Raw genomic sequence first — 27,935 nt, 5'->3', positions numbered from 1 at the left:
CTTTAAGAGTTTTTTGTTTTGTTTTTTAATCAAACACCATTTTCTGTCTCTACTACCATGAGATAAAGATAATCAGACCAGTTACCTCTCACTGGTTAGATTAGAAGAACAATAAAAACTAATACAGTGGTTCTTGGTTATTTGATGCAATAATTGAGAAAAACTATTACAGCTATTCAGTCTCCCAGACCTGTGAGATTATTTTAATTATTAATAACAACTGTTATTAATAGTAACTATTATTACTACTATGCCAAAAATTATTGTTATTATATACAATATTATGGTTGTGAAAATTCACGTAGGTTAGGCTAAATTTAATAACTTTCTATGAATAATACCTTTAAGAAAACCATAATAGAAATCTGATTGTAAGGATCATGTTTAAATGGACATTTTACAAAAACATGAACTTATATAAAGGCTAATTTTATATAATTCTCACTCACTAAAGCAGTTACCCCAATTACTGGTGTCTATTTTGACATTTTCATAAAACCTATATAATTGGGTTTACTACAGAATACCTTAAATTTTATTCTAAAGTTATTTCATTGGCTAGTATTTCATTTTCAACCTTCCCTAAGTTAGGTCTTAGTATTGGGTTCTACAATGCCGTTAGTCACTTCGGTAAAGTGCTCATATCTATCAAAGAGAGGAAAAAATACAGAAGCCTTTTTAACTTGCCTTCATTTCATGTCATTAATATTTTTATATATGCACACACACACACATATATATATATATAGTAAAACTCTAATGAATTGCTGCTTATTTTTGGCTTAAGATTTATGGCTGTTCGTATGAATTTATTTGCTTTACATAGCATTTCTCTCCCCCTTTACAGCAGCATGCTTTCTGAATCTGAGCATTCTCCTGTGTTTGCCCCATTTCAGTATTGCTTACTAACATTTAATATATTTTGCTTTTTTTTTATTTTGCTGACAAAGTTGCATTGATGAAAGCTGACTTGCAAGGTAGATAGCCCTGTGTGTACAAAGCAAGACTGAAACCCCATAATACAGAGTGGAAACCACCAAATAACATTTTTTAAAACATTTTTGCAGTAACTGTTTATTGGGTTCAGATTTAATTTTTCTCCTTTTTTGCACACGGTGCAAGAAACCTCATTCTGTAGCCTAGTTTGCATAAAGGCTTTCAGTCTTGACTATGTTTGTATAGTGGTTACCTCTAGTGCTTTTTTCATCCTTCTTTTAGTTCTTTGTTTTTCAGTGTTCTAGTTCTGAGTCTTTAGAAATAGAATAGAATTCTTTTTACTTGTATGTTAAAATGGGGCATGTCATTTATACAGAGTTAATTCATTTTAAGTTTAATTGCATGAAATTGTCAAAGCATGTGAATTGATACTTGCCAACATACCTATTTGAAACACCCAACAATCATAACTTTATCCATGGTTTGTGCAGGGAAACTTATAGAAGACCTAGGACATTTTTGCATATCTCTCTTCAGTTATTTTGCCAATCTTCTCTCAATTTCATGAAGTTATAATCTCTATTTTTTTCATGGTGTCTCTATTCATTGGTGAAAAGTTAAGGAGATCCATGCATTTTTTCCTGAAATTCAAATGGGGATAGACCATCGATAGAGGATTGTAGATGATGCATAAATCATGCAGGAAGCTTTGTGCTTGCTTTTACTATTTGTTGGTTTCATTTCCTATTATAATGTATTTTTGTCCTGCACTTGAAACTTCAGAAACTTCAGAAAACATTCATATTACAGCTTCTCTGTTTCTAATTCAGGTGTGTGAACTAGAACTTTCAAAACTAGTTTGGTCCTATGCGTTGAGGTGTTGGCAACTACTCTATGTGACCTAGCTCGTGTAGAAAGCACTTTGGGATTTTTAAGTAGGAAACCAAGTTTCTTTTGGATCGTGTTACAGGGCCCAGCACAACCTGCCAAGAGGACTCGTGTTCCAATCAAGGCGTGTGCCTGCAGCAGTGGGATGGCTTCAGCTGTGACTGCAGCATGACCTCCTTCAGTGGCCCGCTCTGCAATGACCGTAAGTACCCATCCACGCGCGGACTGATCCTCATCTTTGTTACAGTTTGATGTCTGGGCTCTCAAATGGGGACTCTTCATAATGTCTTTAAGTTACACAGTCCTACGCAGGCGAAGCAGTTGTTTCTACAGAAAAGAAGTACTTAAATACTAAAGTCTTAATCAAGGATGCTATGAGCTACCTGTTAGGCTGATGATGGTGATTCTTTGGTTTTCCACTGTTGTCCATCGTTTTGAATTGCTAATGGTCGCCTCGTTGAAGATAATGTTTTTATGTCCTGTATGTGACAATTCACTCTGGTTTTCTGAAAGAGACTTCATATTGCTTTATATAAAGTAATGTTTAATTTTGTAAGGTTACATCTTGAGGGCTGTCATGTTAGTACATGGTGACAGTTCTCATTATGGTTTTCCCACTCCCTATTGTATTCAAGCCTATTAACTACCTTTTACTTTAAAAATGTGTTTAAACTTTGTCCTTGAAGTACTCTCCCTTATATCTTAGCCACGTGTGGGTTTCCCCCTCTTTCGTCTAACAATAGAAGCATGACAAAGAAACACAGTTTTCACCTTGTATCCTGGGATATCTGGTAGTGTCTAAGCTGTGTGATTGCAGTGAGGATTTTAGGACTGAATTAACTGAGACAGAGAATGATGTTCTGTTTCTAAGTGTTAAAATAGATCATGCTTTATAGCATTTCACCAAAACGATAAAAGCATTTCCTACAAAACATTGCATTTCTGTACTGGGAAAATATTTGAGACAAAGCTTCCTAGTTGTAAAATAAGGTACCTGCTTTATGTTTGTAAATGCTACCATATTTAAGGAAAGCTCTAGTATGATGGAGTAGGTGAAGGCTGGACTTGAGAATGGAATTAAGACTATGTTCATTTTGACCTTTTCCTACTAGAGACTGTCTTTATGTCCATAGATAATATGTATGACATTATTGAAAATGAGGTCAAACTATAATATTTCATTGAACTGAGTTGTTGCCTAGCAATAGTGTACAATTCACCATCTCCAAGTTTCTTATCCAAAATATCGAATGCAGGTATAACAACAATTAATGAAAAGTAAAATAGTACCTAGAAGATACTTGTAAAGATCACACCACCATAGATGGTTAAATATTTAGTCTCCATTCAACTGGTGACAACTTTCATAGAATTATAAATAAATTTTCACACATTTGCAAACACTGTATTTCTACAATTCAAATCACACCTCATTTGGAGTTATGTGAATAACCTTACATAAGATTCTGTAAATACTTACATGTACATAAAGCAAAGCAAATCATTTATAGGTGATTTTAATAAATATATGTATATATGTACACAGAATAGTAACTTCCATAGAAAATAACATAAACTTATGCTGAAGGACAACCAGAAGACTAATAATTTGTTATGCTTTTATTATGGCAAAGTTTTAAGCTTGTTTGATCCTGATAGGTTTGTGATCACATCTGAGAGAGTTTTGTACATGAAAATTGCTAAAGAACTTTCATTGCCAACCTTTGCTTAATCTAGTTTATATGTTTTATAAAACAGTTACCATTTGGTTGGGCCAGATTGTGTATTCTCATATACCCGTTAAGTAGGAATAATATAATTTTCTGTATCTATTTGCTAAACATTTCCCAAAGGAACATCAAGATCCTACTTTAAGTATCATGCTGTCATCAAATCATTTTTACAGAAAATTATTTGACTGCAGCTCTGGGTGATAGTAGTGGTGATGACAATGATAATACTATTTGTTATTTTCTTGTAAATAAGGTAAATGTCATCCAATAACTGTGTCTCCTGATATGCCTTGTGCACAAATCAGCATGAAAATTACTTGGAGGGTTCTCAGAATACATGCATTTTGATTAAATCATTACCTCTTAGTGGGTTTTCTGGAAATGTGAAAGTTTCTTGGTTTGTACTTGGGAGTTTTGGTAGTGAGGATATGGAGGTACAAATCAATATTTAAAAGCAAATCTTATTTTTGTATCAACTGTGATTTGTAGAAAGTACAGTAGTAACTATAAACTTAAGGATGTGTGGATAATATGGCACTAAAAGTAGCATGACACATTTTCTTCACGTTTTAAATTTATCAAAATCAGCATTTTCTCTCGTTCTGTTTCTCTATAAGTTGCACAAGTAGAATTAGTGTGATTCCTGGAATTTTAGAAACTTTTTCTGTACAGAGATTGACTTAAAAAATCAACTTAGGTATTTATTCATAAATTCTGTGACTGCAGCCTTCAACTGCATAGAAAACAAACAAAAAAGGAAAATAGACATAAAATTTTTCAAAAGAGGAAAGAACAAAAATACGCCACATTGTAAAAGAGATCTGCTCCCCCCACATTCCCCAATAGATGTAAATGTCATCTCTCTAATAAGTTCCATAGAGTTGTAAGAATAAATAGAACAATTTATTTGTTAGCTTGGAGATATAATTTACAATGGGAAGATAGGGATACTTTGTAGCTTGTAAGTGTAAGCTTGGATAAATCATACTAATTAATGAACTTAAAGGAATCTTTCAAAAAAAAAAAAGAGGCATTTAGGCAAATGATGGAAAAACCTACCTCTAAAGAAAACTGTTTGTGAAATCCTTTCTTTCCAGGGAAATTGCCATCTTAATGACCTACTTGTTGACAAAAACAATTGTGAGTGTGCATGGGTCTGTGCACAAGTGTGAGTGTAGTGTATTGAATTTCTCAATTCTTTCATATTGATGCCATAGTTTAGGTACCCAATATTATTTTTTCTGGTTATTGTAGTAATCTGTAGTTTGAGTTTTTCACTTCTTTTTTTTAAAATATATTTTATTGATTTTTTACAGAGAGGAAGAAAGAGGGATAGAGAGTTAGAAACACCTATGAGAGAGAATCATCGATCAGCTGCCTCTTGCACACCCCCTACTGGGGATGTGTCTGCAACCAAGGTACATGCCCTTGACTGGAATCAAACCCGGGACCTTTCAGTCCACAGGCCGACGCTCTATCCACTGAGCCAAGTTTTTCACTTCTTATTCCTTCTTCCTCCAGTTCAATCCATACCTCCATACTAGCTCTTTCTTCCTGTTCTCTCCCTACTTGACATATAATCCACTCTTCCTGGTTCTCCTGACTAGAGACAATATATTCTTCCTCTGAATTCCATGTGTTTTTGTTAATGCTGTTTTATCAGCCATCACTTTCTACCTTATAGTTATTTATGTTTGGTCTTATCTCCCTGTAAGACTATGTGCTTCTTTCAGAGACAATATTCTTTATCTTTTCGGCTCATAAGCTCAGTGTTTTGCATATTGTGTTGCATGTAACTACTAAGATCATAGTAGTTCACAAAATCAAAGTAGACTAGGTGAATGAATCTTATACTAGTATAAGGATTTCTAGTACACCTCAGTGACCAACAACACTCTCCAAAATTCATCAGTTCAGAATTCATGAACCTCCATGGTCTGACTCCAGCTTTCATTTTCATCTTTCTTTATTGTATAACCTTGTCCATGAGACATGTCACTGTCAATTATCTTACCTGTGGCTTTTTGAACAACATGACACTTTCCCATTCTCCTTCCCATTTCTTGTGCTCACTTCTTCTCTTGGAGGATGCACTCATTCTACCTGGAATACATTCCTTTCACTCTATCTGCTTAAAGGATTATATCTTCATTTTCAGTCTCTACTTAAATTGGAAGCTTTGCTGGTCTATGGAGCTGAGCATTACCTTTCTCTCTTTTAAAAGAGAAACTGTTTTTGTACTTTCTACATATTACAGCTATTTGTGAACTTACTTCTGGATGTTGTCACTTATTGAGTGCTTGCTGTGTGCCAGGTATGAGAGTTTACATTCCTTATATAAAGTCTACCTATCACTTATACATGCTTGTGTGAGCATGTGGGCATGCATGCACGCGCTATACACACATACACTCCTCACCATCATTATCAAACCATTATGCTCCAATAATCCTTTTCTGCTTTTACCCATTGGTCCAGAATAGATGCAACTATATTAATTAATATCAGGTTGGGGAAGATGAATATGGCTATGATTATATGGAAAATAGCAAACATAATAACATTGTCACATTACATCAGTATAGAAATGTTGTGTGCCAAATTATAGTTCAGCTTCAACAGTGTCTGTTACCATAAGGGGCGGAGGTGCAGGGGTATGGGAGGGGAGAATGCCTGAATCTGTGGTGCAAATTGTTGAAACTTGAGGCTTTTAGGGTTGCTTTTACTTTTTAAAAAATATATATTTTATTGATTTTTTACAGAGAGGAAGGGAGAGAGATAGAGAGTTAGAAACATCGATGAGAGAGAGTCATCGATCAGCTGCCTCTTGCACACCCCCTCCTGGGGATATGCCCGCAACCAAGGTACATGCCCTTGACCGAAATCGAACCCGGGACCCTTCAGTCCCCAAGCCGACGCTCTATCCATTGAGCCAAACCGGTTTCTGCAGGTTGCTTTTACTTTTTAAGTGGGTTTTATTTCTCCAGAATTGATTTACTGGGAGCTCTTGTGAACAAAGTGAAGATTAATCATGGTGAATTCTCAGAATCCTGTATGACTAGATAAGTTTAAACAATATATAAGTTATTAGCCATTTACCAATCAAGAAGATATGTAAAGAGAGTAACATGTCAATTCCCGAACTGTATGGAATGAGATCAAGTTTTGTGTGGTTTTTTTTTAAAGAAGAAATATAACTTTGTTGCTGTGGATATGCCCAGCTAGTGCATAAGAACTACAAATTATTTTTATGCAAATAACACCATGTTTTAATGCTAATCACATAATTAACAGGTACTATGTGCATATTATTTATATATTATATATCTTACTTAGACTTCAAAAATATTATTTTCAATTTACAAGTGAGAATGGTGAGGCATGAATTATTTATATAACTTCATAGAGCTGAAATGGCTAGTGATTTGGCACAGAGTGGTTTTGAATGTAAGTCTACCTAATTCCAAGCCTATGTTCTTATTTGCAGCCACAATTTTTCTCACAAAGGGATAGATTCATTTTCAGTGTTGTTGATTCCACCTGCTACAAAGTTCCCAGACGTTAGCATTGTGGATCTTTTCCCCATCCTCATCTGTCTCTTGATTCTTATATTTAATTTTAACCTGTAGGTTGCATGAAACATGCTCTACCCCTCAACTGCTCTGTTGCCATGTCTAAAAATGAGTGAAAAATTTATGGCTGTCTAAGGCGGCTGTCATTAACTTCCAGTTCTCTTAAAAAGTCATACTGATTATGAAAGAGAGATGGGAATTTTCTGTGATTTTTCTATGACAGCCTAGGTTGCTCAAAAACAATAATTTAATATTTCATGATGAAATTAGGCAGATATATTTCCCAAGGTTCTCTTGCTTGAGTCAGATTCACAATAGATCTTAGGGGAGATGAGCTGCTAAGATTCAGAATTGTGTGACCAATGAATGTGTACCAAGTGTTTCATTATGTTGATTACCTCTCAGTTTTCTCTCTCTACCATGTTAATGTAGAAAGGGGGAAACATGGAGAGGTTAGCAGTGTGGTCTTTGAAGGTTTTTGGAATACACAGACAGTGTATCAAGCCAGATGATTAAAAATTGCTATGAGATTAATAGTAAGGGTATAGGGAAGGGAAAGGAAGCTTTGGAGAAATGTGCAGAGTCCAGAAAAAAGTCATGGTAAAAATAATGTTGTGCTTGCATTAGAAATAATTCTGTTCATAAAGAAAAAAAATTGTTGTGAAGAAAATGCACCTTGCCCAGTGATTCTTCTCCCTTCCCTGAATAAAGGATTCTGAGTCTTTAACAAAATTTACTGTAGCAATTAAAAAGTGTCGGGTTCTCTTACAGGGAGGAATTATGATCTCCTTGGCAGCTTATTTCTCTGGTAGCATTCGAGTAGCAGCATAAAGTGCAAGGGTGAGCTGTGGGCTCTGAGTAATATGGAGTGTATGATTTTAATGACCCTAATCATCTAAAATCTCACACATCTCAGAAAATGGCCTATGGAGCCTGTGGCTTAATCTCCCCGGGATTTGTTGAGATAGGAAGGTTCAAAGGCATTTCTTAACCTGAAATGATTTCGGAATGAAACAAGTTTCTTAAAAGGATGAGCTGACATAGAAAGATGTTAAAAAAAAAAAAAAAAAAAGTGGGTCGCGAACAAGGAGGGGGCTGCATGTCACAGAGACAGTGGGGACTGTGTTCGTGTAGGTGTGCATGATTCTTATAAATTTATAACATATGACCCTTTAGGGAGAGACACAGATGGAATATGTAGTGGTACATAAAGAATATAAAAGTATTTAGGTTTCTTCACTCGCATGGGTGAGTGTGTGTTTTGGTGCTTGGCATCGCCTGTTGAGAAGCTTTCAAAAACTCATCTGGATTCCAGCAGTGAGGGGCCATGCTAATACAGGAATGGTGCTGGTTCAAAGCAGGCCTTTGGCTATGTTTGCAAAGCATCTCCAGGTCATGACACGATACATAAATATCCCAGCCAGATCCCATGTCAAATCCTTGAGGGTCTCTCACCTGCCAGTCTTTGTGCAATCTGGACTGAGGATCCAGATTCATGTAATCACTGTCCTCCCAATAAGACCATGTTGCTGACACTGGGGGTCCAACTTCCATGACATCAGTTATAAAACTGTTTTTTTCAATCAGGGCAAGTGCTTCATTTTACTAAATTAAAAAGAGGAAAAGTGTTAAACTACCACTCCTTTCAGCCACAGGAGATGTCACGGAAGTAATTAAATTGGATTTTAGTGTGCCAGGCACATTCCTTTTATTGACAGTGATAATATTTCTGTAAATCAAAACCTGGAAACATTTTCAGTGTTGTTGAAGTGCCAAAGATAAAAAACTAAGGTTCTTAAAATGAAATCTCCTCAAACTAAAATTGATCTATGGGGTGCCGTTTGAGAGGATGGTGCCTGAGTTGCGAATGCGACCTCTCTTCTGGAATTCAGTGTCTACAAGCTGTATGATGGCCACAACTATACTTTTTATTTTTTAGCTGAGTCCTTGAAAGTTATAGTGGTGTAAACCCAAATGGAGTAGCTCTGCGGTACCAGCTCATATTCATGGTTTTAAGGTCACCGGGAAAATCTTCTCTCCCAGACCCCAATATTTTCTTTCCTAGTGTTGTCAGTAGGTTCGGTTGACATTTATTTCCCTTGCATCTCTGAATTCTTTCATTCCATATTTAAGACTCTCCACAATCTTTCCCAACAAACATAACTCCACAATATGCTTTATTTCCCATATGCTCAGGCATCAACTCTTTGATCCAGACATGGACAGAGAGTCACTGGTGTAGTCACTGAATGCTCTCTCTGCCTTCATCTCTGCTCAACAATTCCCTCCTCCAGGTTGTCCACCTCTCTCTGCCTTCCACTCTGCCTAAGAAAATTCAGCCCATGGGCATGACCCAGCTCAAAGTAATTCACTCAGGGCAGAATAACCCTCGGTTCCTGGGTGATTTCTTTGCTTCTAAATCTCCAAACATTTACTGTCTGACAGGTGTCTTTTTATGTGTGACTATATTTTCCATTCCATTCTATTTGTTGGTATTATTTCTCACAGTGTCTAGCACATATTAAATGCTCAGTAATATTTTAAGATTGGTTTTTTCTTAAGACTATATATTTTTAGATCAGCTTTAGGTTCACAGCACATTAAAAGGAAGGTACGGAGATTTTCCATATGTCCCCTGTCCCCACACATGCATCGCCTCCCCCACTATCGACATCTCTCACCAGAGTGGTACATTTGTTACATTGGCGAACCTACACTGACACACACATTCTAATTATCCAGTTCATAATTTACAAGCTAACTGATGCATGTGCCTCTATAGTTCTATTAAGAAAATATCCACATGTTATATAACCACTGGTAGGGGTAATGTGTTATGTTTTGTCACATTACTGTAAATACATTTTTATTGTCTTTATTCCTGATAGTGAGGACCCTTGTGGAATTAATCTCATGTAGTTAGAAACCGAGTGCTGTGAGTACAGATGTGTGTGTGTCTGGGGGCATGTGGGTGAGTATGTGTATGTGCGTGCACACATACCATGGGCAGAGGAATTAGAAGCATCACTTTCTATTTTCTTCCAATCCTACTGAAATCCTGCTTTGTATATTAACTCATTAAATTTAACAAATTCTGGGACCTTAAGTCATTTCAAGATGACTGTTTTTGTTTAATTTACTTTTTTTCTCATTAATTAGCTGATACCTGCAGGAATAATGACATTATTATGAGATGCTTCACTGCTTATTTGATTTTTTTTTTCTAAGCTTTATTAATGCTGGGGTATTTTTCTAGCACTAACATAAGCTTTCTTGCAATTTCGCTTATAACAACTCATCACTTGTAATAACATATTCTTGACCAACTCTCTAAATGTCACCTTTGCAACAGCTCTGGTAGAGCCAGATTGATCTCATATAAGTGGAATTAGTAATAATCTTTGGTGTTTTTCCTTTCCATAGAAAATACGATGAAGATGGTTCAGTTGCATATATAAATGCCAAGTGCAAAAGGCTCACTTAGACTAATTGCTCTGGTTCAGTATTATAGGAGGATTTGCCTAATATCAACTGAATAGGATGATGAATATTTACTACATTCCAATCCTCCTAAACCACAATCAGTCTGCCAAGTCCACAGTGACAGCATCAGAAATAGAACTTGCTTGGTTGTTGGAGGAGTTGAGAAAAAAAGCTTAAAATGTAAATTCTAAGAACATTAGAATTAGTCTAAAGTTTTTTAAAAGCCCATCTGATTGGCTCAGTGGTTGAGTTTTGACCTATGAAATTGGAGGTCACAGTTCCATTCCCAGTCAAGGCATATGCCCAGGTTGCAGGCTCAATCCCCAGTGTGGGGCATGCAAGAGGCAGCTGATCAATGATTCTCTCTCATTATTGATGTTTCTATCTCTCTCCCATTCCCTTACCCTCTGAAATCAATAAGAGTGTGTGTGTGTGTGTGTGTGTGTGTGTGTGTGTGTTTAAAGAGGTAGTACAATAAAGGGGCTGGTGTAAATCAATGATTCCAAAATATGATTTTTGGACCAATAGTACCAAAACAATCTGCAGAATTGTTAGAAATGCATATTCTTACATTCCAGAGCCTCCTGAGTTAGCAACTGATGGATAGGACCCAGAAACTTGTATTCCAAGAGCCTCTAGATCACATGTGTCAAACACAAGGCCCGTGGGCCAAATCCAGCCCGCCAGGCCTTGCAATGTGGCCTGCACCGCGCTGTCATCACTGCACTCCGCTGTCAGTTTATGACATTGTCAGTTTATGGCTGTTCAGTAAACCATTCGGCCCGCAATTTAGGCTGGATTTTAGATTTTGGCCCCTTCTCTGATTGAGTTCGACACCCCTACTCTAGATTATCTTGATACTCACCTGAGATTGGGAACTGTTAGATTAGATGATCTCTAACATCATCTTCTTAATTCTCTGCTCTCCAGATAGCAAAAATTGACATTCTTCCTAAAGAATTTTTCTAAGAGAGTATGATTAAATTTATGAGACAGTTTGATACAATCTTGGATGTGTCTTAACGTGGTGATTTGAAAGAATAACACACATTTTCATTTTGATTATCAGCCTCCTCGTTGGCTGGCAGTCATGAGAATGTTTGAAAAGTTCCCATTCACACTATTCATGCTGTGAAAAATCTAGTTCAAGGCAAAATGACTGCTGCAATATGAGGAAAGTGAATAATTCCGAATGCCTATCCCTCTGTTCTTATTCTTTGGGGTTCTTTGCAATAACTCTGATAATTGCTGTAGGTTAGGAAATAACGTATTGCATCTGCAAATGAATTTTAATCTAGAAGATACTCAAGTCAACTGAAGCACTGTGAAAATGCCATTCATATGAGACAGTATGTTCTTAACATGGCATCGTTTTTCATTATCTATGACAGTGGCCAGCAAACTCATTAGTCCACAGAGCCAAATATCAATAGTACAATGATTGAAATTTCTTTTGAGAGCCAAATTTTTTTAACTTAAACTTCTTCTAACCTTCTTCAAAATTGACTCACCCAGGCTGTGGTATTTTGTGGAAAAGCCATACTCAAGGGGCCAAAGAGCCGCATGTGGCTCACCAGCTGCAGTTGCTAACCACGGGTCTTTAAACATTTTACATCTTTATCTACTTATACCACTTGCTAAATAAATGTGATCCCTATTCACTAGGAATTCCTCAGATACAATCCCCTGTTCATGAGTAAATATCCCACGTCTAATAAAACCTTTATATTTATTTGTCTTACTAACATAAGATGATCCATATGTGACAATTCTTTTGCCAGAATATTAGTATTCACCTTGAGCAAGTGGCTTGAGTTTTGTGGGCCTCAGTTTCCTCATCTATATACATAAAAGGGTAATATGCTAAGTGTCTGACCATCCAACTGGTTGCTGTGACGTGCACTGACCACCAGGGGGAAGACGCTCAATGCAGGAGCTGTCATGACTTGGCAACAGTGGTTCTTGGGTGACGCACCCTGGAATCAGAGAGGAGGGAGCTCCATTCCTTGGGCAGTCATACAATTCTACCTTCGGCTTTGGGTTATGTTGTTGCTGGGGCACTGTGGGCCTGAATCTGGTTTATTGCACACTTGTATTTGTGGTCCACACCCTGTATGACAGCAACTTTGCAAGAGTGTCCTCTCGCACATCGGGATCCCTTGGTTTGGGCCCGATCCCCACAGGCCAGGCGACAAACCCCACCTGCTGGAGGGACCTCGCTTTCACTTTGCAGATGCCAGGGAGGGACTGTGGGAGGTTGGCTCCAGGGCGTGTCCAGCTTTCTCACCCAGTCCCCACCCCACCAGCCACCTTCTAGTTAATTTCCTTTTGATGTGCATGAATCCATGCACTGGGGCACTAGTTATAAAATGAAAGACTTGGTTTGCTTCATGTTTAAGACCCCTATAGCTCAGAGAGCCTGAGAGTCATTGTCACTGTGTTCTTTCTCTCCTTTTCCCTCAACCCTCAAACCTATTTTTACTCATGTTTAAGGCTCTTCTAGAATGCAGCCTATAGCTCAGTCACACTACACTAATCTTAAACTATATTTTAGCCAAAGACCTTTCCTGCCAAGGCCCATAAAAAGGAAGAACTTGGAAAAGGAAATCTGATTAATGGGATGTCCTCCTGTTTTGAGAGAGAAAACTTTGAATTAATCCTGAAACACAAGGCAAAGGCTTCAGCTATTTGTTTCTTTCATGTTTGTATAGCTATTTATTTATAGCTCCTTTCAGATATTTATTTATACCAAATCTGTTTTAAGCTGAAATTTTTGCCGGTGCCTGGGCTCATGTGTGTATACTTGCTGAATTAAATGCTAAATGTAATTATTTTTGGTACTTGAATAAATGCATTTTGGTGATTTAAAAAACAAAACCAGTACCCTAGCTGGTTTGGTTCAGTAGATAGAGCATCAGCCTGTGGACTCAAGGGTCCCAGGTTCAATTCTGGTCAGGAGCATGTACCTTGGTTGTGGGCACATATCCAGTAGGGAGTGTGCATGAGGCAGCCAATCAATGTTTCTCTCTCTTTGATGCTTCTAACTCTATCCCTCTCCCTTTCTCTCTGTAAAAATTAATAAAATATATTTTAAACAAACAAAAACCAGTAATGAATGGAGTATAATTTTTAACATGGTCAAGAATACAACTACTAATTAAACATATACTATATTCTGTTTTTTTTAATTAAAATAATTTCTTCTCATCCTTGCATAAAAAATCTGACATCTATTTTACAAAAGGTGCATATGAGCTGAAGAAGTATTCCCATGTTAACATGATAAGAATTCAGGCTTGTCTAACTTAAAATTTCATGGTCTGCAGATTGCATTATGCAGTCTCTCAAAATTGAATAAAACAGTCAAATTGAGAGGATTCCTATGCATCCTTTACTTCCCCTTTAAGAATTTTAGAACATAACACAAGATGAACTAATATGTTTAGATTTCTTTAATATAAGAAATTGTAATGATGAGCATGAACTGATAGAGAACAAATATACTTCCCCTTTCAAATCACTCATCGATAGGCCTGCATTCAATACTAATACATATGAATGCATGTAACCAACACATCTATTGGAACTTTATGAAGGCTACATCTTCCAGAAAGACAGACTCTGTATACCTTCAGGGAATGTACAGACTTTGAAAATTGATGCTTTTTATGATGCCAAATATGGAACATTTTGAAATACCCAGGGAATACAAGTTTCTCTAACATACTGCAAATTTGAGATGTTGTTGAAAAGAATTTCATGAGATGATAAGCATGATATATTTTTTCTAATTAGCAGGTTTCTGGTCTATAGTTCTGGTGTGTAAGGGGAGAAGGATCATCTTGGCAGTGAAATTAACACTTCCTGAAGTTCCCTATTACACCTGTAGTTGCAATTTTAGGTCTTTCTCTTTTGCCTGGAAAACTATGATTTAATTTGAGAGAATTCTCTCTCTCCGGATGACACTTGTAACTGTATAGGATTCTCTGTGACCTCTGCTTCTGGCCTAAAACACTGCTGGTGGGAAATGAGAAACAGTAAGAACATGTCATTCAACCTTCTAAGATCACTTGTGGAAAAATGGGAAGGGCTGGTGCTTAAGACTTTCCTGTGCATTAGGGACATTTTGTATGATAAATTATTCAAATGAGACTATTATTAATTGTGAATACTATGTACATAACACTGTGAGGACTATGGAAAGTGAAATGAATGGGTTCTTGCCTCATTTTAGTTGGGGGAATGGTTCCCAAGACATAGGGAAGCAGTAGTTTTGTCCATGTTGTCTCCTGACCTATTATTACATACTAGATGCTCAGTGCATGAAATTCATGGAAGGGGCCCTCAGCCAGGCCTGTGCCCTCTCACAGTCTGGGAGCACTCAGGGGATGTACAACTGCTGTGGAGGCAGGAGAGGCTACCGCCACTGTCACTGTGCTCTCACCAGCCACGAACCAGGCTTCTGGCTGAGCGTTGCTCCCCCTGTGAGAGCACACTGACCACCAGGGGGGGCAGCTCCTGCGTTGAGCATCTGCCCCCTGGTGGTCAGTGTGCATCACAGCAACCAGTCGTTCCACTGTTCGGTTGATTTGCATATTTGCCTTTTATTATATAGGATGCTTACCACAGCCTGGTGCTTAGTAGGTCAGGACTCAATAAATAATTGCAGAGTGAGCCAAAGATATTGTTAATAAGGTATCTAGCCGTTTAAGTGCTGATGGTGGGGTGCACACAATTGCTTTATGTGAATTCAGAAAGAGGACAAGACCGGCAGAGGGGACTGGCTAAGTGGACGTGATGGGAGTAAGTTGAACGTTAATTCGGTGGATAGAAGCAGGGAGGGCATCCACACAAAGGAGATAATAGGAGCAAATGAGAATCTAATGATAAAGCAGTCACAGATGCAAGCACATCTATCAAATGCCTTTGTATCACCAGGTGCTCTCCTAGGCTCTGTGTGCACAGAGAAACAAGAGGAGGCTGTGGGTACAGTGGCAATATAACAGATTTGGAGGCAAACAGATCCAGATAGCATTCTGATTGCCACATGGTGCCCTTTGTGGTCAAGGCCAAGTCAATTAATGCATCTGAGACTGGATGTCTTCATTGTCCAATGGGAACGTGATTACAGATCTTGCAGGATTTTTTGAGAATTGGAGGGGATACACATATGGTAAGATCCTTACTAAGCCTCAAAACTGTAAGCCTACTATCATGGGCATCTACTGCAGCACTGCCCCAGCCTTCGCTTTCAGGGAGCTCATGGATGAGAGGAATTGGCTGTTATGTGGACAGATCATTCTAATTTAAGAAATACTTTTATTTTATTTATTTTATTTTTTAATATATTTTTTATTGATTTTTTACAGAGAGGAAGGGAGAGGGACAGAGAGTTAGAAACATCGATGAGAAAGAAACATCGACCAGCTGCCTCCTGCACACCCCCCATCGGGGATGTGCCCACAACCAATGTACATGCCCTTGACTGGTATCGAACCTGGGACCTTTCAGTCCGCAGGCCGACACTCTATCCACTGAGCAAAACCGGTTTCAGCTTAAGAAGTGCTTTTAATTCTTTGCTTTTCAAAGTGTGTTCTGAGGACTGGTAGCACCTGCAAGTCCATTAGAGATACAAACTCACAAACCTCCCCACCCCCTACACACCTACTGGATCAGAATTTGCATTTAAAAAGATCCCAGGTGATAGATGTGCACATTGAAGTGTGAGAAGTTCCGCTCTAATAGAAATGTGTAAGCAGGGCAGAGAAAGGAATGACTAGAGTGACTTTAGGAAGAGAGGGAAGACTTCTCTTAGAAAGCAAAATTTGAGAAGAATTCAGAGCAAAATGTTAACATGTTCATGTCTAAGTTAACTCCTTTAATAAGCCAGAATTCATGATTTGAAAATTTAGTAGAGACTGACCTTCCTGACATCACTCTTTTTACATCACATTGACTTTTGGTCATGCCCGTTGGTGCAGCAGGCTAAACACATGCCAAGGCAACAGTTTTATCAAAGGGAGGCCAGTCCTTGTTTCCTGCTGTAATGCATTATAAAGAATTAAATTATGCAATCTGAAATCGAGGATTTACTGTGCCCATAAGAATTGTCAAATCACCAAGCAACCAGAGATGCAAATTTTCACTTGATTGTCTAGCTTCACCAGAAAGGTCTTGGCAGACACTGCTTCTTTCTGGGCCAGTAAATGGGATAATATAAAAGTCAGTCATTTGGTGCTCAGGAAAAAATAAATACCCAGCTTTCCCTGGGCTGCCCCTGCAGGTCTCTCTGATTTAACACTCATTTTCTTTTTAATGTTAGAATTGCTTCTATTTTATGTGGAGCCATGAGGTTCTGTTCACTGAGTTGGCAGGTGGCTCCAATCCTGTAATTATGATCGTGATTGTCGGCTGCCAAAGCACAAAAGGAAACCGTAGTAATCCACTTTGGTGCTCTTCAATGAGTTGTTGCATATGCTTTTTCTTTGGTATATCATCGCGCATAACTCTCACAGTAGCAATAAAACTATTAGGGTAGTAAAAGATATGCATTTTAATTTTCATAAAAGGTGTCATAAAATTCAATTAGCTACACTTTCCCAAACAGCAGTTCACTCTGGGAAGCCCGGGGTTTCCTAGTCTGAAATTATATGCTCCTTATGTTCCTTTCACTTTTCCTGGTGACCTCCATGAATGCTTTAATCACTGCACCTACATGTCCTCCTGTGACACTGTCATCGCCAGGGTCCCTTTGTCTCCTTATCTTCCTGTAAAATTTCTCCAGCTTCCCTACTTACAACTTGTTAGAAGCACTTCCAAGACAATGGCTTTTTTTTTTTCTTTTTTATTTCCTTAATGAGGGTGAGCAAGGGAGATGAATGGCATGTTATCCACACAGATTTAGGCATGGTAATTACCCAGGAATGGAGGAAAATTTTCTTTGGTTCCATACTCACAAGTAATGAGGAAACCACAGAGAAGCTATATTTATTAGACTTCAGGAGTATCTGACTAAACCCCCACTTCGCTAATCTGTAACAGCCAACATTCCTCCCATGATTTTAGGTTGTTCACCTTCTCTTCAGAAGTAGTGTAATAGCACAGACTGGAAAAAGGTCTCCTGGCGTTCAGATTTTATTACTTTCACTGACTAAAATGCAGCACATTTCCTAGTATAATTACACCCCAGTTGTCACAATAAATGAACACAGTATATTTTATGATACACTTTCCTTGCTGATTATCATGTTTGTTCACACATCCCTCAGACTTAATAACCCATGGGGGGCTTCTACCTTCATTGGTGAGTGAAAATTAGTGAAGCTCTCATTTTCGTTGTTGGTGAGCTTTTTATTTCAAGTGAGAAAGCCACAAAAAGGATAGATAGTAGATTTAGGGAATTTTAGAAATACCTATAGCTATGTAATGTTCCCTGCTCACCTCCCAAAGGTGAATATTATTAGCTAAGTGCATTTTTAATGAAGACCAGCTGATGGTCCTGATTGTTTCAAATAGAAACAAACAAACAAACAAAAAATTCTGAATATACCACAGAGCTCACTTTTGAAATCATATGTATTTGATTTCAAGTTGACTTTGCTCAGGACAGGTTGCTTTCTAAATTTGTGATCAGAAAAAAAAAAAAAATACAAAGCTTTTCATTTAGTTTAATTAATTTGGGGACAAAATATAAGAATATAACTCTATTAACATGTAATCCACTTGAAAGAGTATTCATTCTTTAGGCCAGTTGCAGGCCTTATCATAGAAATCTAAAATGCAGCATAACAGTAAAGAGATACTCTTATTTAAGGAAAGGATAAAGGAATTGTATGCCGTGAAATATCTGATATTATATTACATTTTTATTTGTTTTGAGTGTGTGTGTGTTTTGTTTTGTTTTTTTTTTTTCAAAATGTAGGGCATTTTCCCTCTAAGCAGACAAGGCATAGTCACTTAGGCTTAGCCATAAATAAGTAATTAGATTCCACTTTTTGACAAGTTTTAAACCATTTCTATATGATTATATAAATAAAACTTACTGTAGAACAATAAAAATATAAAACAAGAAAAAAAACAAAACCACCTGTATTTCCAGAATTAAGCTTCTTTCCTTTTGAGGGAAGCTTTCAATTCACTAGCTAGGAAGTACTTATATTATGTTAACTATTGGGGTGGGGAGGAAGGAGGAAAGGAATTAAATTTACTGGATAGATATAAGACAAAAGTGTGACATGATAATGATTGACGTAGTATTAGAACAGTAGCCACTATGTAGTATTGTATAATTTCTATATCATAGAAATCTAGAAGACACTATCTACCCCATAGTCACTGAATATTTGACAGATTTTCTGGTGACTATGTGTCCTGAGGAAGTTTTACTCCCTCCCCCACCCTTGTGTTTTCAGTTCACACAAAATTATCATATGTGCTGTAGCAAGCAATTAAAGATTATATAAAACCAAGAGCCCCTTGGCCTAATATAAGTCCCATAGACTTGACGAGTAAAGAATAGCTAAAATCAGGCCATGGAATTCATCTAAGGTTTTCTCCCATCAATTTAAAAGGATTAGGAAGTTGAGGATGTCAGGGCCCAGTTCCTGGATCTTCTGGGGAACCAATGGGGAAGAGCGGTGGCAAAGAGGAAGGGATTTCCCTACTTCCTGGTGGCCTTTTCCTCAGGAAATCTCCTCTTACCAATTTCAAGGTAGAAGGACTGCCCCAGGTGTCCTTAGCCCATTTTCCCTGCTACACCTTCCACTTATTTGCTATGAAAGTATTAGCCCATTTTCCCTGCTACACCTTCCACTTATTTGCTATGAAAGTCCTTTTATAGTCATTGCTTGGGGTTGACTGTTCTACTCATCCACCTATACTGAATGGATTCTCTGTGGAGAGCACAGAGGCATGAAGTTCCTATTTACACAAAGACAAGTAAAACAGAAGTCATGGTTCTTTCCCCCATGGAGCTGAAAGTCTAGTTGGGGCAACAGACACTGATCAAATAATCCCCCAAGTTGTAAAATGTTTACCTCCAATTTAAGTGCTGAGAAGGAGAGTGGTTCGCAAGTTGAGAGAATAGCAGAGGAGGGTCTCGGATATCTATGAGTTCAGAATTTTGCTTATTTGCTTTTTGAGATTGGATATAGTCTCCTTAAAAGTTGTTTTTCTTTGGCCGCAGTCATTCATTTTTTATGTGCTCTAAGAGTTAAATGAAGAGAAGCTATCACTGCATTTCTGAGCTGTATCCTCAGAGAGATTCACTGACTTCCTCTATTTGAAAAAAAAAATTACTATATATATATATATATATATATATATATATATATATATATATATATATATGCAACTGCCTTTCTTGTAACTATTACCTGGGTTTGAGTGAAAAATAATGGAATTTGTTTTCCTGGAAAATACTCCTTTTCTCCCCTGATGTATAGGTTGTTTTGGTTATTAGAAGTATTGAGGGTCACCTGGAAGGATTTTCCTAGAGCAGCACATTAGTAAACCCTTTTACAGGAAATAAAAGGAAGAGAACTTGGTGTGGTCAATAGGGGTTGGCATCCAAAAGGAATTGTGCTTCTATAGTGGCAGCAGAAACAAGTTAGAGCACAATGCTGCCTGCATGCCAGGTATTTTGGTGGCAAATTGAAAAGGCTGAGGGTAGGTTGAGGCACATGAAGCACTCACGTGGTTATAAATTTTTTAAAATATATTTTATTGATTTTTTACAGAGAAGAAGGGAAAGAGCCAGAGAGCCAGAAACATCCATGAGAGAGAATCATTGATCAGCTGCCTCTTGCACACCCCCCACCTTGGATATGCCCGCAACCAAGGCACATGCCCTTGACTGGATTCGAACCTGGGAACCCTTAGTCAGCAGGCCGACATTCTATCCACTGAGCCAAACCGGTTTCGGCCATGGTTGTAAAATTTAATGGAGAATGGAAACAAATTAGTGCACTACTAGGAAAACTAAAACCGGATGAAAAAAAAAATCTGAACAAAATATCTCATAGGTTCTTTTTGTCTCAGACTCCAGTATAACTCAATGTACCACTGTTGTTGATCCCATCTTTATTTAAAATGTTTACCTTTGTTTATCATGCATATATATGGATGTTTAAAACGTTGGTTTTGATGTTTAAATATTGCTTTAAAATATCACTTATCTTGCCCACTTGGTTTTTGGTGCTCCCCAGGCAAGCGCTCTTACTGTAGTCCTGGCAAATGTCTACTTTTAAAAAAAGCTAGTGGGTAGGCACATAATGAGAGCAGAGACCGAGCTGCGATTTGAACTTGGCTCTGTTCATTATTAATCCATGAGCCCCATGGCTGTATCTTCAGGGCTATAAATCAAAAGGCAAATAAATAATACTGAGTATATGACAACATTATGGGTGCTGTGGATGCTGTAATTTGCTGAGGGGATCCAGCTTCCAACAAGCTAATCACAACCCGGGAGTTAATTGCATCCTTTTGCATTTCAGAAAATTAAAGTCAGGCAGCTCTGTCCCACACTGTTTTCTATGAGATCTTATTACTTTTATGTTTGTTTATTTTGTGTGTGTGTGTGTGACAGAAAATGGCTACCCCACAGCTAAAATTAAATGTCTTTTACTGCACACTAAGTTGGCTAAGAGCAAAGCTTTTTGTCAAAGGAGGAAGAAAAGATTCATCGCACATCTTTGATTGTGCTGTCATTGGATAGAAATTTATAAAGCATACTTGAAATCACAAAAGCAGTGGAGCAGGAGGTAGAAAATCCTTGATGAACATGTTGTGGGTAGCAATGTTGTTTTCTCCTCAAAAGCATTCCTTCCAGAGTACCAAAAATTCAAATTGACTTTTGTGTTTAATTCTACATCTTATGCCCTAGGCATATTTTTGTAATTAAACACTCAATTAATAAAATTATTTTAAAATGTCTAAATAAACTGTTGAGAAATTGAAAACATCTCGCTGGGGAAAAGATTTTATAGAGGGCATATTAAAAGCATAAAGGATTTTAATAAAGGTTTGACCAAGATCAAATACTAATTTAGAGGCATATCTCAAACTAGGTCATTTTTTTGTTTGTTTAAATGTTGGCTTGTCAATGATGTCTTTCTTCGTCATCTTACACATCATGCATAAGACACCTCTTCCCCTCTTTCCCTGCTTTGCTTTCCTTTTAAACTGAATCAACCTCTATCCAACTAGCTATTGTAGTATTCATCTTATACACTGAGTGGCCAGATTATTATGTTCTCTGAACACATAATAATCTGGCCACTCAGTGTATATCATATACTAAAAGGCTAATATGCAAATTGTCCCCTCTACCAGAAGTTTGATCAGCAGGCAGGCCGGCCAACCACCCATGTCCCTTCCCCCTGGCCAGGCTGGCTGGACCCCACCCATGCACGAATTCATTCACTGGGCCTTTGAATGAATGGCCAAATTATTATGATCTCTGAACTCATAATAATCTGGTCACTCAGTGCATATTGTTTTCCCTCTGTGAGGGCAGGGATGTGATCAGTTATATTTTTGTATTTTTTTTTAATCAAACTGTAGTCAAATTTGGTTTCAGAAACTAGATTCATCAGGTTTGAAGTCTTCAGTGGTTACACGTCTCCTCGGCACCTCATCTCCATCCATAAATCCTTCTGTGAGACTCTCTTGGAAGATTCTGGCCCCGTGTCATTTGGAAACTTGATCTCCTTTTCCACCTTCAGCCTGCCCTCTGTAGACACCCATCGCCTCAGGCTCATTTATGTCATCCTAACTCCTGCCTTCTTGCCATTGCTGATACTGGCATTCTGGCCTGAAATGCCCTACTATTTTCCTGCCAACCAAGCAAATCCTGGTAGTTCTTGAAGAGGAGTTGAAGCATGACTTCTTTCATAAATCTTTTCCTGGTCTCTTTAGTTATGGGATCCAGATTGAGCTTTGAAATCTTTGGACACAGATTTAAATTCAGCTCTGATATGAGACCGTTGTTAAAGTGCCTATTCTTAGATTTTTAATCTCAAAATGTATGGTAATTATTTTAATATGTAATATTATGGTGAGTCAATTATGAAAAACACCTAGAAGTTAATGACCTTTTAGTAATAATTATATTCACAATATCATATAACATGAAAATACATAATATACACTAATATAGAAATGATACCCTACCTAATAAAAGAGAAACATGCAAATTGACTGCATCTTCGCTATGCCCATGAGCTCCGCCCACCAGCCAATCAGGGCGAGTGTGCAAATTTAACCAACCAAGATGGAAGTTAATTTGCATATCCAGGCCAGAGGGAAGATTGGAGAAGGCCTTGAAAGAAGCCTAGCGCTGCAGAAGGGAGCGAAGCTGTGGAGAAGCAAGCAAGAAGGGCAGGGAGAAGGGAGAGAAGCCAGCAGGGGCCGGACAGTTGAGAAGGAAAGGAAGCAGGCAAGGCAGGGACAAGGGAGGAAAGCAGGCAGGGCAGCAACCAGAGCAGGAAGCCCTATTGCAGGAATCTTCCTGCAACAGGCCACTAGTGTGATTAGAATGATTATAACTATACTTATATAGAATTCAGTAAGAGTCAGGCTTTTCCAACTGCATTATATTTCAGACTTTCTATTATACCTATGTTAGAGCTGCTACGGCATTCAACACTGCGTTTAACATGCACATTTGTGTTCATTTGCTTTTCCTTTTTATTGGCTACGGTTTTCCCCAAGTAGATCTGGGAGCTCCTTGAAGCAATGCCCATGTCTTATACTTCTTTATGGTCCAGCATATAACACACTGCTGGCTACCCAACAGTTACTATATGCGGCACCTTCTAAAGAATATGACTCTGTCTTTCCTCAGAGATAAGGTTTAATCATCTAATATTGAGTTTTCCAGCAAGGTCCAGAGACACACATCTAGGAACCTTACTATCCAGCAGCCTACCTAGACCTATAATCTCTTGCTGGTTTCTAAGCTGCAACTCCAAATGCCAGTGCTATTTTCTTCACTGTCTGTGATACTAATCTTATACCAGGACAAGAGAGCCACCAGTTTTACTAGTGTAATTATGTGTTTCTGTTTTTTCTTAAACAAGCCATCAAAATACAGACTAGCCCATGCAGACTGTGAGGTATAACTTTCTCTATAGGCATAGCCTCCGATGACAGCCCACTTTGAGTAGCTCTGGCAACTTTCCATGAACACAATGGAAGTAACAATGTCTGTAAGCCCAACAGGGAAAATACACAAATGACAGCAGAATGCACTGTGGCCATCTAATATAGGAGATCTATATTAGATGTTTTCTAGGTTTCCCCTTAATGCTGTTTTTCGTCTTTTGGATTTAGTGGAGGTTTAGAGCATATGATATGTAGCAGCAATGCCTCTAGGGATAGAAATTGCCCATGTTATGCTTCTTGATAAAATAGTAAACTTTTTTATTTTCCACTAAATCTTAGAATCAGTGTGTGTGTGTGTGTGTGTGTGTGTGTGTGTGTGTCTTTTCCCTCCTGTGGTAGAGTAAAAGAATACACAGAAAAATAATATGACCTCAGTGAAGTATAGCACCTGCCTAAATACACGCATGTGAGAAAAATTGCACTTGCCAGATTGCACTGATCATTTTCACATTGGCATGATAAAGTGACAACGGTGCTTAGGCAGTAACCTGCCCTTTGCTGTCAGCATTTCTGAGTCAACTCAGAAAAAGTCCACTCTCCTCAATTCTGGTAGAGTCAGAAGGCCTTCCCAGAGCTTATTCCTGCAGAGGCTGAAGAGACAACTCATTGCCTGACATTTTGCTCTGGCTTCTCTAGTGAGTCACGTCAAATAAATCCCACCCCAAGTATTCTCCATCCAGGACTGTTTATCAACCATCACATCAGGCAACATGAGATGCAAAACCCTGGAGCTCCTCTACATGCAGTTAACTGCTAGCCATTCCCAGGAAGAAGGAAGGAGGATCTGTTTCCTTGCACAGTAGGAAATTAGAGTCCTAGATAGAAGGACAGGAAAGTTCTTTTTGGTGTTTCTGTCTTAGATGTTAGAAGATCCATGGTCAGTTGGTGAGATATCACAACTGACATTCTGGATCTGCTCACTTGGTTGCAATATGGATCCCCAGAAAGACTTTTCTTCTCTTGATTGTAATAATTTTTTTTTGATGATTGCTTTGGAATGGATGTCCCCCAAAGAATTTTTAAAAAATATATTTTATTGATTTTTTACAGAGAGGAGGAGAGAGGGATAGAGAGCTAGAAACATTGATGAGAGAGAAACATTGACCAGCTGCCTCTTGCACACCCCCCACCAGGAATGTGCCCCCAACCAAGGTACATGCCCCTGACCAGAATCGAACCTGGGACCCTTCAGTCCGCAGACTGATGCTCTACCACTGAGCCAAACCAGTTTCAGCTCCCCCAAAGAATTTTGATGTGTTTTTGGCAGCTTTCGTTTCAAAGGATTCAAAGCACTTCATCTAATCATGGCTTCTTGGTAACCAAAGTCTTATTAGTGGCCGAGATATCAGTGAATTAGTAATATTTCCCTGTTTATCTTTTTTGGAGAAAATTGGGCATCAAGGGCTGCCTTTACCTTAAGGTAATTAGTAACCTACTAGCAAATTTTGAGATTAAAGACAGATTTTTCTTGTACTTTTTTCTTTCTTTCCTCCTCCTCTCAACTCCACCAACCAATATTTGATATACAATATATCATAAACACACTCCACACAGAACCACATATTACTTCCATCACATGTTTTCTGACACAGAAGTTACCATAGCAGGCAAAGCTGTTTAAGCTGTTTTGTTGAATAATAAGAGATAAATCTTCATGGAAAGATCCCAGGCACTTGCATGAGAAGAATCGTGAGGTATGAATGACACTAGATCCTTCCCTGATTGAGCACCCTCTTGGAGGGTAGATAGTTCTGGGTTGCTGGTGGTAGGGGCCAGGAAGAAGTGAGAAAGGATTAGTGTAGAGAGCACAGGTGGGCACAAAACTTTGCCTGTGATCTTGCCCATACATTGAATATTTTATAATGCTGATTCAGTATGTATTTATACTTTTGTCCCCATGATTTTAGCAAAGAATGGTTCATTTCACTAAGCATTGCTGGGAAGATTAGTTTGTGAACATGAAACAGGGCTTCCATATTCATATAAGAGCTTGGAAGATAGCACCCCTGGGTCATTGGCCCAGAATGGACTTGGGGACTGGAAGGCTGCTTCTGGCCACATAGCATTGAGAGGTGTTTCCCGGTGGAGATCCTAGCTGCAGCAAGTGTTTGCCTGACAGAGAGAGCAGGGCCTGGATATGGTAGAAGGTAATTATGATTGTTATTAGAGACAGATTACTTTGGGAGTTAGAATAATCTAGTATAGCATTCTTCATCCTAGTTTTCAGATACCCTTGGGTGTCTCCAGACGTCGCAAAGGGTATCACAAGACTCCCCCAGAAAAATTAATTTTACTCTGTCCTAATTTTTAAAATATTAGTGTTAAGCACCATTAAAAGAGACAGAATCCCTTATAAACAAGATCTGATGGTGATAGCAGAGAAGTGGAAAGAACACCAGTCTGAGTGCTACCCATCTCTCTGTCCTCACTTTCAAATGAAACTAATAATCTGCCCTGAAACCCATCCAAGATAGGATATAATAAAAGTGAGGTTTTTGTTTGAAAATATGCCTTGTAACCAAAAAATTCCAGAACAGTCTAAGATTATTTTCAAGCAGTAAGATCTGGATAAACACTTCTGCATTTAATAGTATGAGTTTTCTCATACTGTGGAGTTTTCTAGTATGATTAACAATAAGCTAGGGGTTAAGAATAAGGCATCCTAATCTACACTTCTTTATCAAATATAGTGCTTTTTTTTCCTTTCTTTTAATATTATTTTTATTTTCATTGGTTTCAGAGATGAAGAGAGAGAGAGAAAAATATACCAGTGAAGAGAGAGAATAATTGATCAGCTGCTTCCTTTATGCCCCACACTGGGGATCGAAATTGCAACCCGGGCATGAGCCCTGACTGGAAATTAAACCTTGACCTCTTAGTTCTTGGGTCAACACTCAACCAATGATCCATGCCAGCTGGTCCTTTTTCTTTATTTTTCACCCTTGGATAAGTGATTAATGTTTTCTTGGTGTATGTGCTTTATCTGTTAAACTAGGAAGCTTGACTACATCAGTTTTAAGTTTTTCTTATTACATCTAAAATTCTGTTATTCTAGCAACAAAAATTGATTCTCTTAGGAAAAATGAAAAGATCTTTGAGTTGAAAAATACCAGCTTTCAAAGTTCCTCCCATTTATTTATGCAATTTCTTACAGTTTGATTAATATTTTCACACACATGTTTTTATTTGTTCATCATAAGCGATGATGAACAGGCAGAGCAGGAATTTTATAGGGACTTGGTGATTTATATTAAGATCCATACAGCTGGTGGGTGGCAGATTTGGAACTTGAACTGATTTCTACTTAGTCTAACGTCAGTATCTAGTATCCACCACTCTCTCCTAAATCAACAAGTTTGGGCTTTGCTGTCAGTGAAATGACTACTAGTTCAGATTGTTTCCATTTTGTACAATATAACCCTATAAATACAAGTACCTTACTATGTAGTTTGCATTTTGAAATAGATGCTTACATCTCTAAAGCATGGCTTGGTGCACCATGATTTTCATTCGGTTTTGACAGCAGATAATTTAATCTTGGTAAATACAATACTGTATCTTGACAGACATATAAATATGTGGGCAAGCTGGGTTAGCACATTTCTTAGCACTTTTAATGCTGTTAACATTTCTGGAAAAAACAAGTCTGATCTGCTGGAAGGAATCTCTCTCTCTCTCTCTCTCTCTCTCTCTCTCTCTCTCTCTCTCTCTCTCTCTCTCTCTCTCTCGATTGAAAATGTTCTCAACACTCCATGATAGACAGACAGTATAATAGTCATTGATAACTTTAATTCTATTCCAGTTCCAAGATTCCTGAATGGAACAAAGAAACTAAAAATTTTTCTGAGTTCTCTAATTGGCTCTAAGGATATCCTATTTTACAGTTAAGCATAGACTTAGCCCTAGCTGGTTTGGCTCAGTGGGTAGAACATTGGCCTGCTTCCCAAGTTAGAGTTCAGATTGCAGGCTCGATTCCCAGTAGGGGGGGTGCAGGAGGCAGCTGATCAATGATTATCTCTCATCATCGATGTTTCTATCTCTCTCCCTCTCCCTTCCTCTCTGAAATATATATATGGATTTAGAAAGAAGATCTTCCCATTTCATTTTCTTTCTCTCAAGCCCAGCATCCATCTGGCTCGCAGGAGAATGCCATTTCTGA

General features: G+C 38.1%; 1 protein-coding gene across 34 annotated transcripts in view; it reads left to right on the top strand.

Annotated features, from left to right (window-relative positions):
* NRXN1 (neurexin 1) overlaps positions 1 to 27,935 on the top strand; it is a 964,391-nt gene that overhangs the window by 496,480 nt on the left and 439,976 nt on the right. For 24 of the 34 annotated variants that reach the window (XM_084900752.1, XM_084900751.1, XM_084900742.1 and 21 more), the window contains one exon: positions 1,907 to 2,026. In XM_084900752.1, the coding sequence (XP_084756878.1) occupies positions 1,907 to 2,026 (120 nt within the window). Of the gene's footprint in view, positions 1 to 950; positions 978 to 1,906; positions 2,027 to 27,935 lie in introns of all 34 variants that reach the window. The other 10 variants (XM_084900739.1, XM_084900737.1, XM_084900736.1 and 7 more) reach the window with 1 other exon arrangement.

Source organism: Pipistrellus hanaki (genome assembly GCF_964339955.1).
Source record: "Pipistrellus hanaki genome assembly, chromosome: 12".
Lineage (NCBI taxonomy): Eukaryota > Metazoa > Chordata > Mammalia > Chiroptera > Vespertilionidae > Pipistrellus > Pipistrellus hanaki.
Note: the sequence above shows the minus strand (reverse complement) of the source record. Positions and strands in the feature narration are given on the sequence as shown.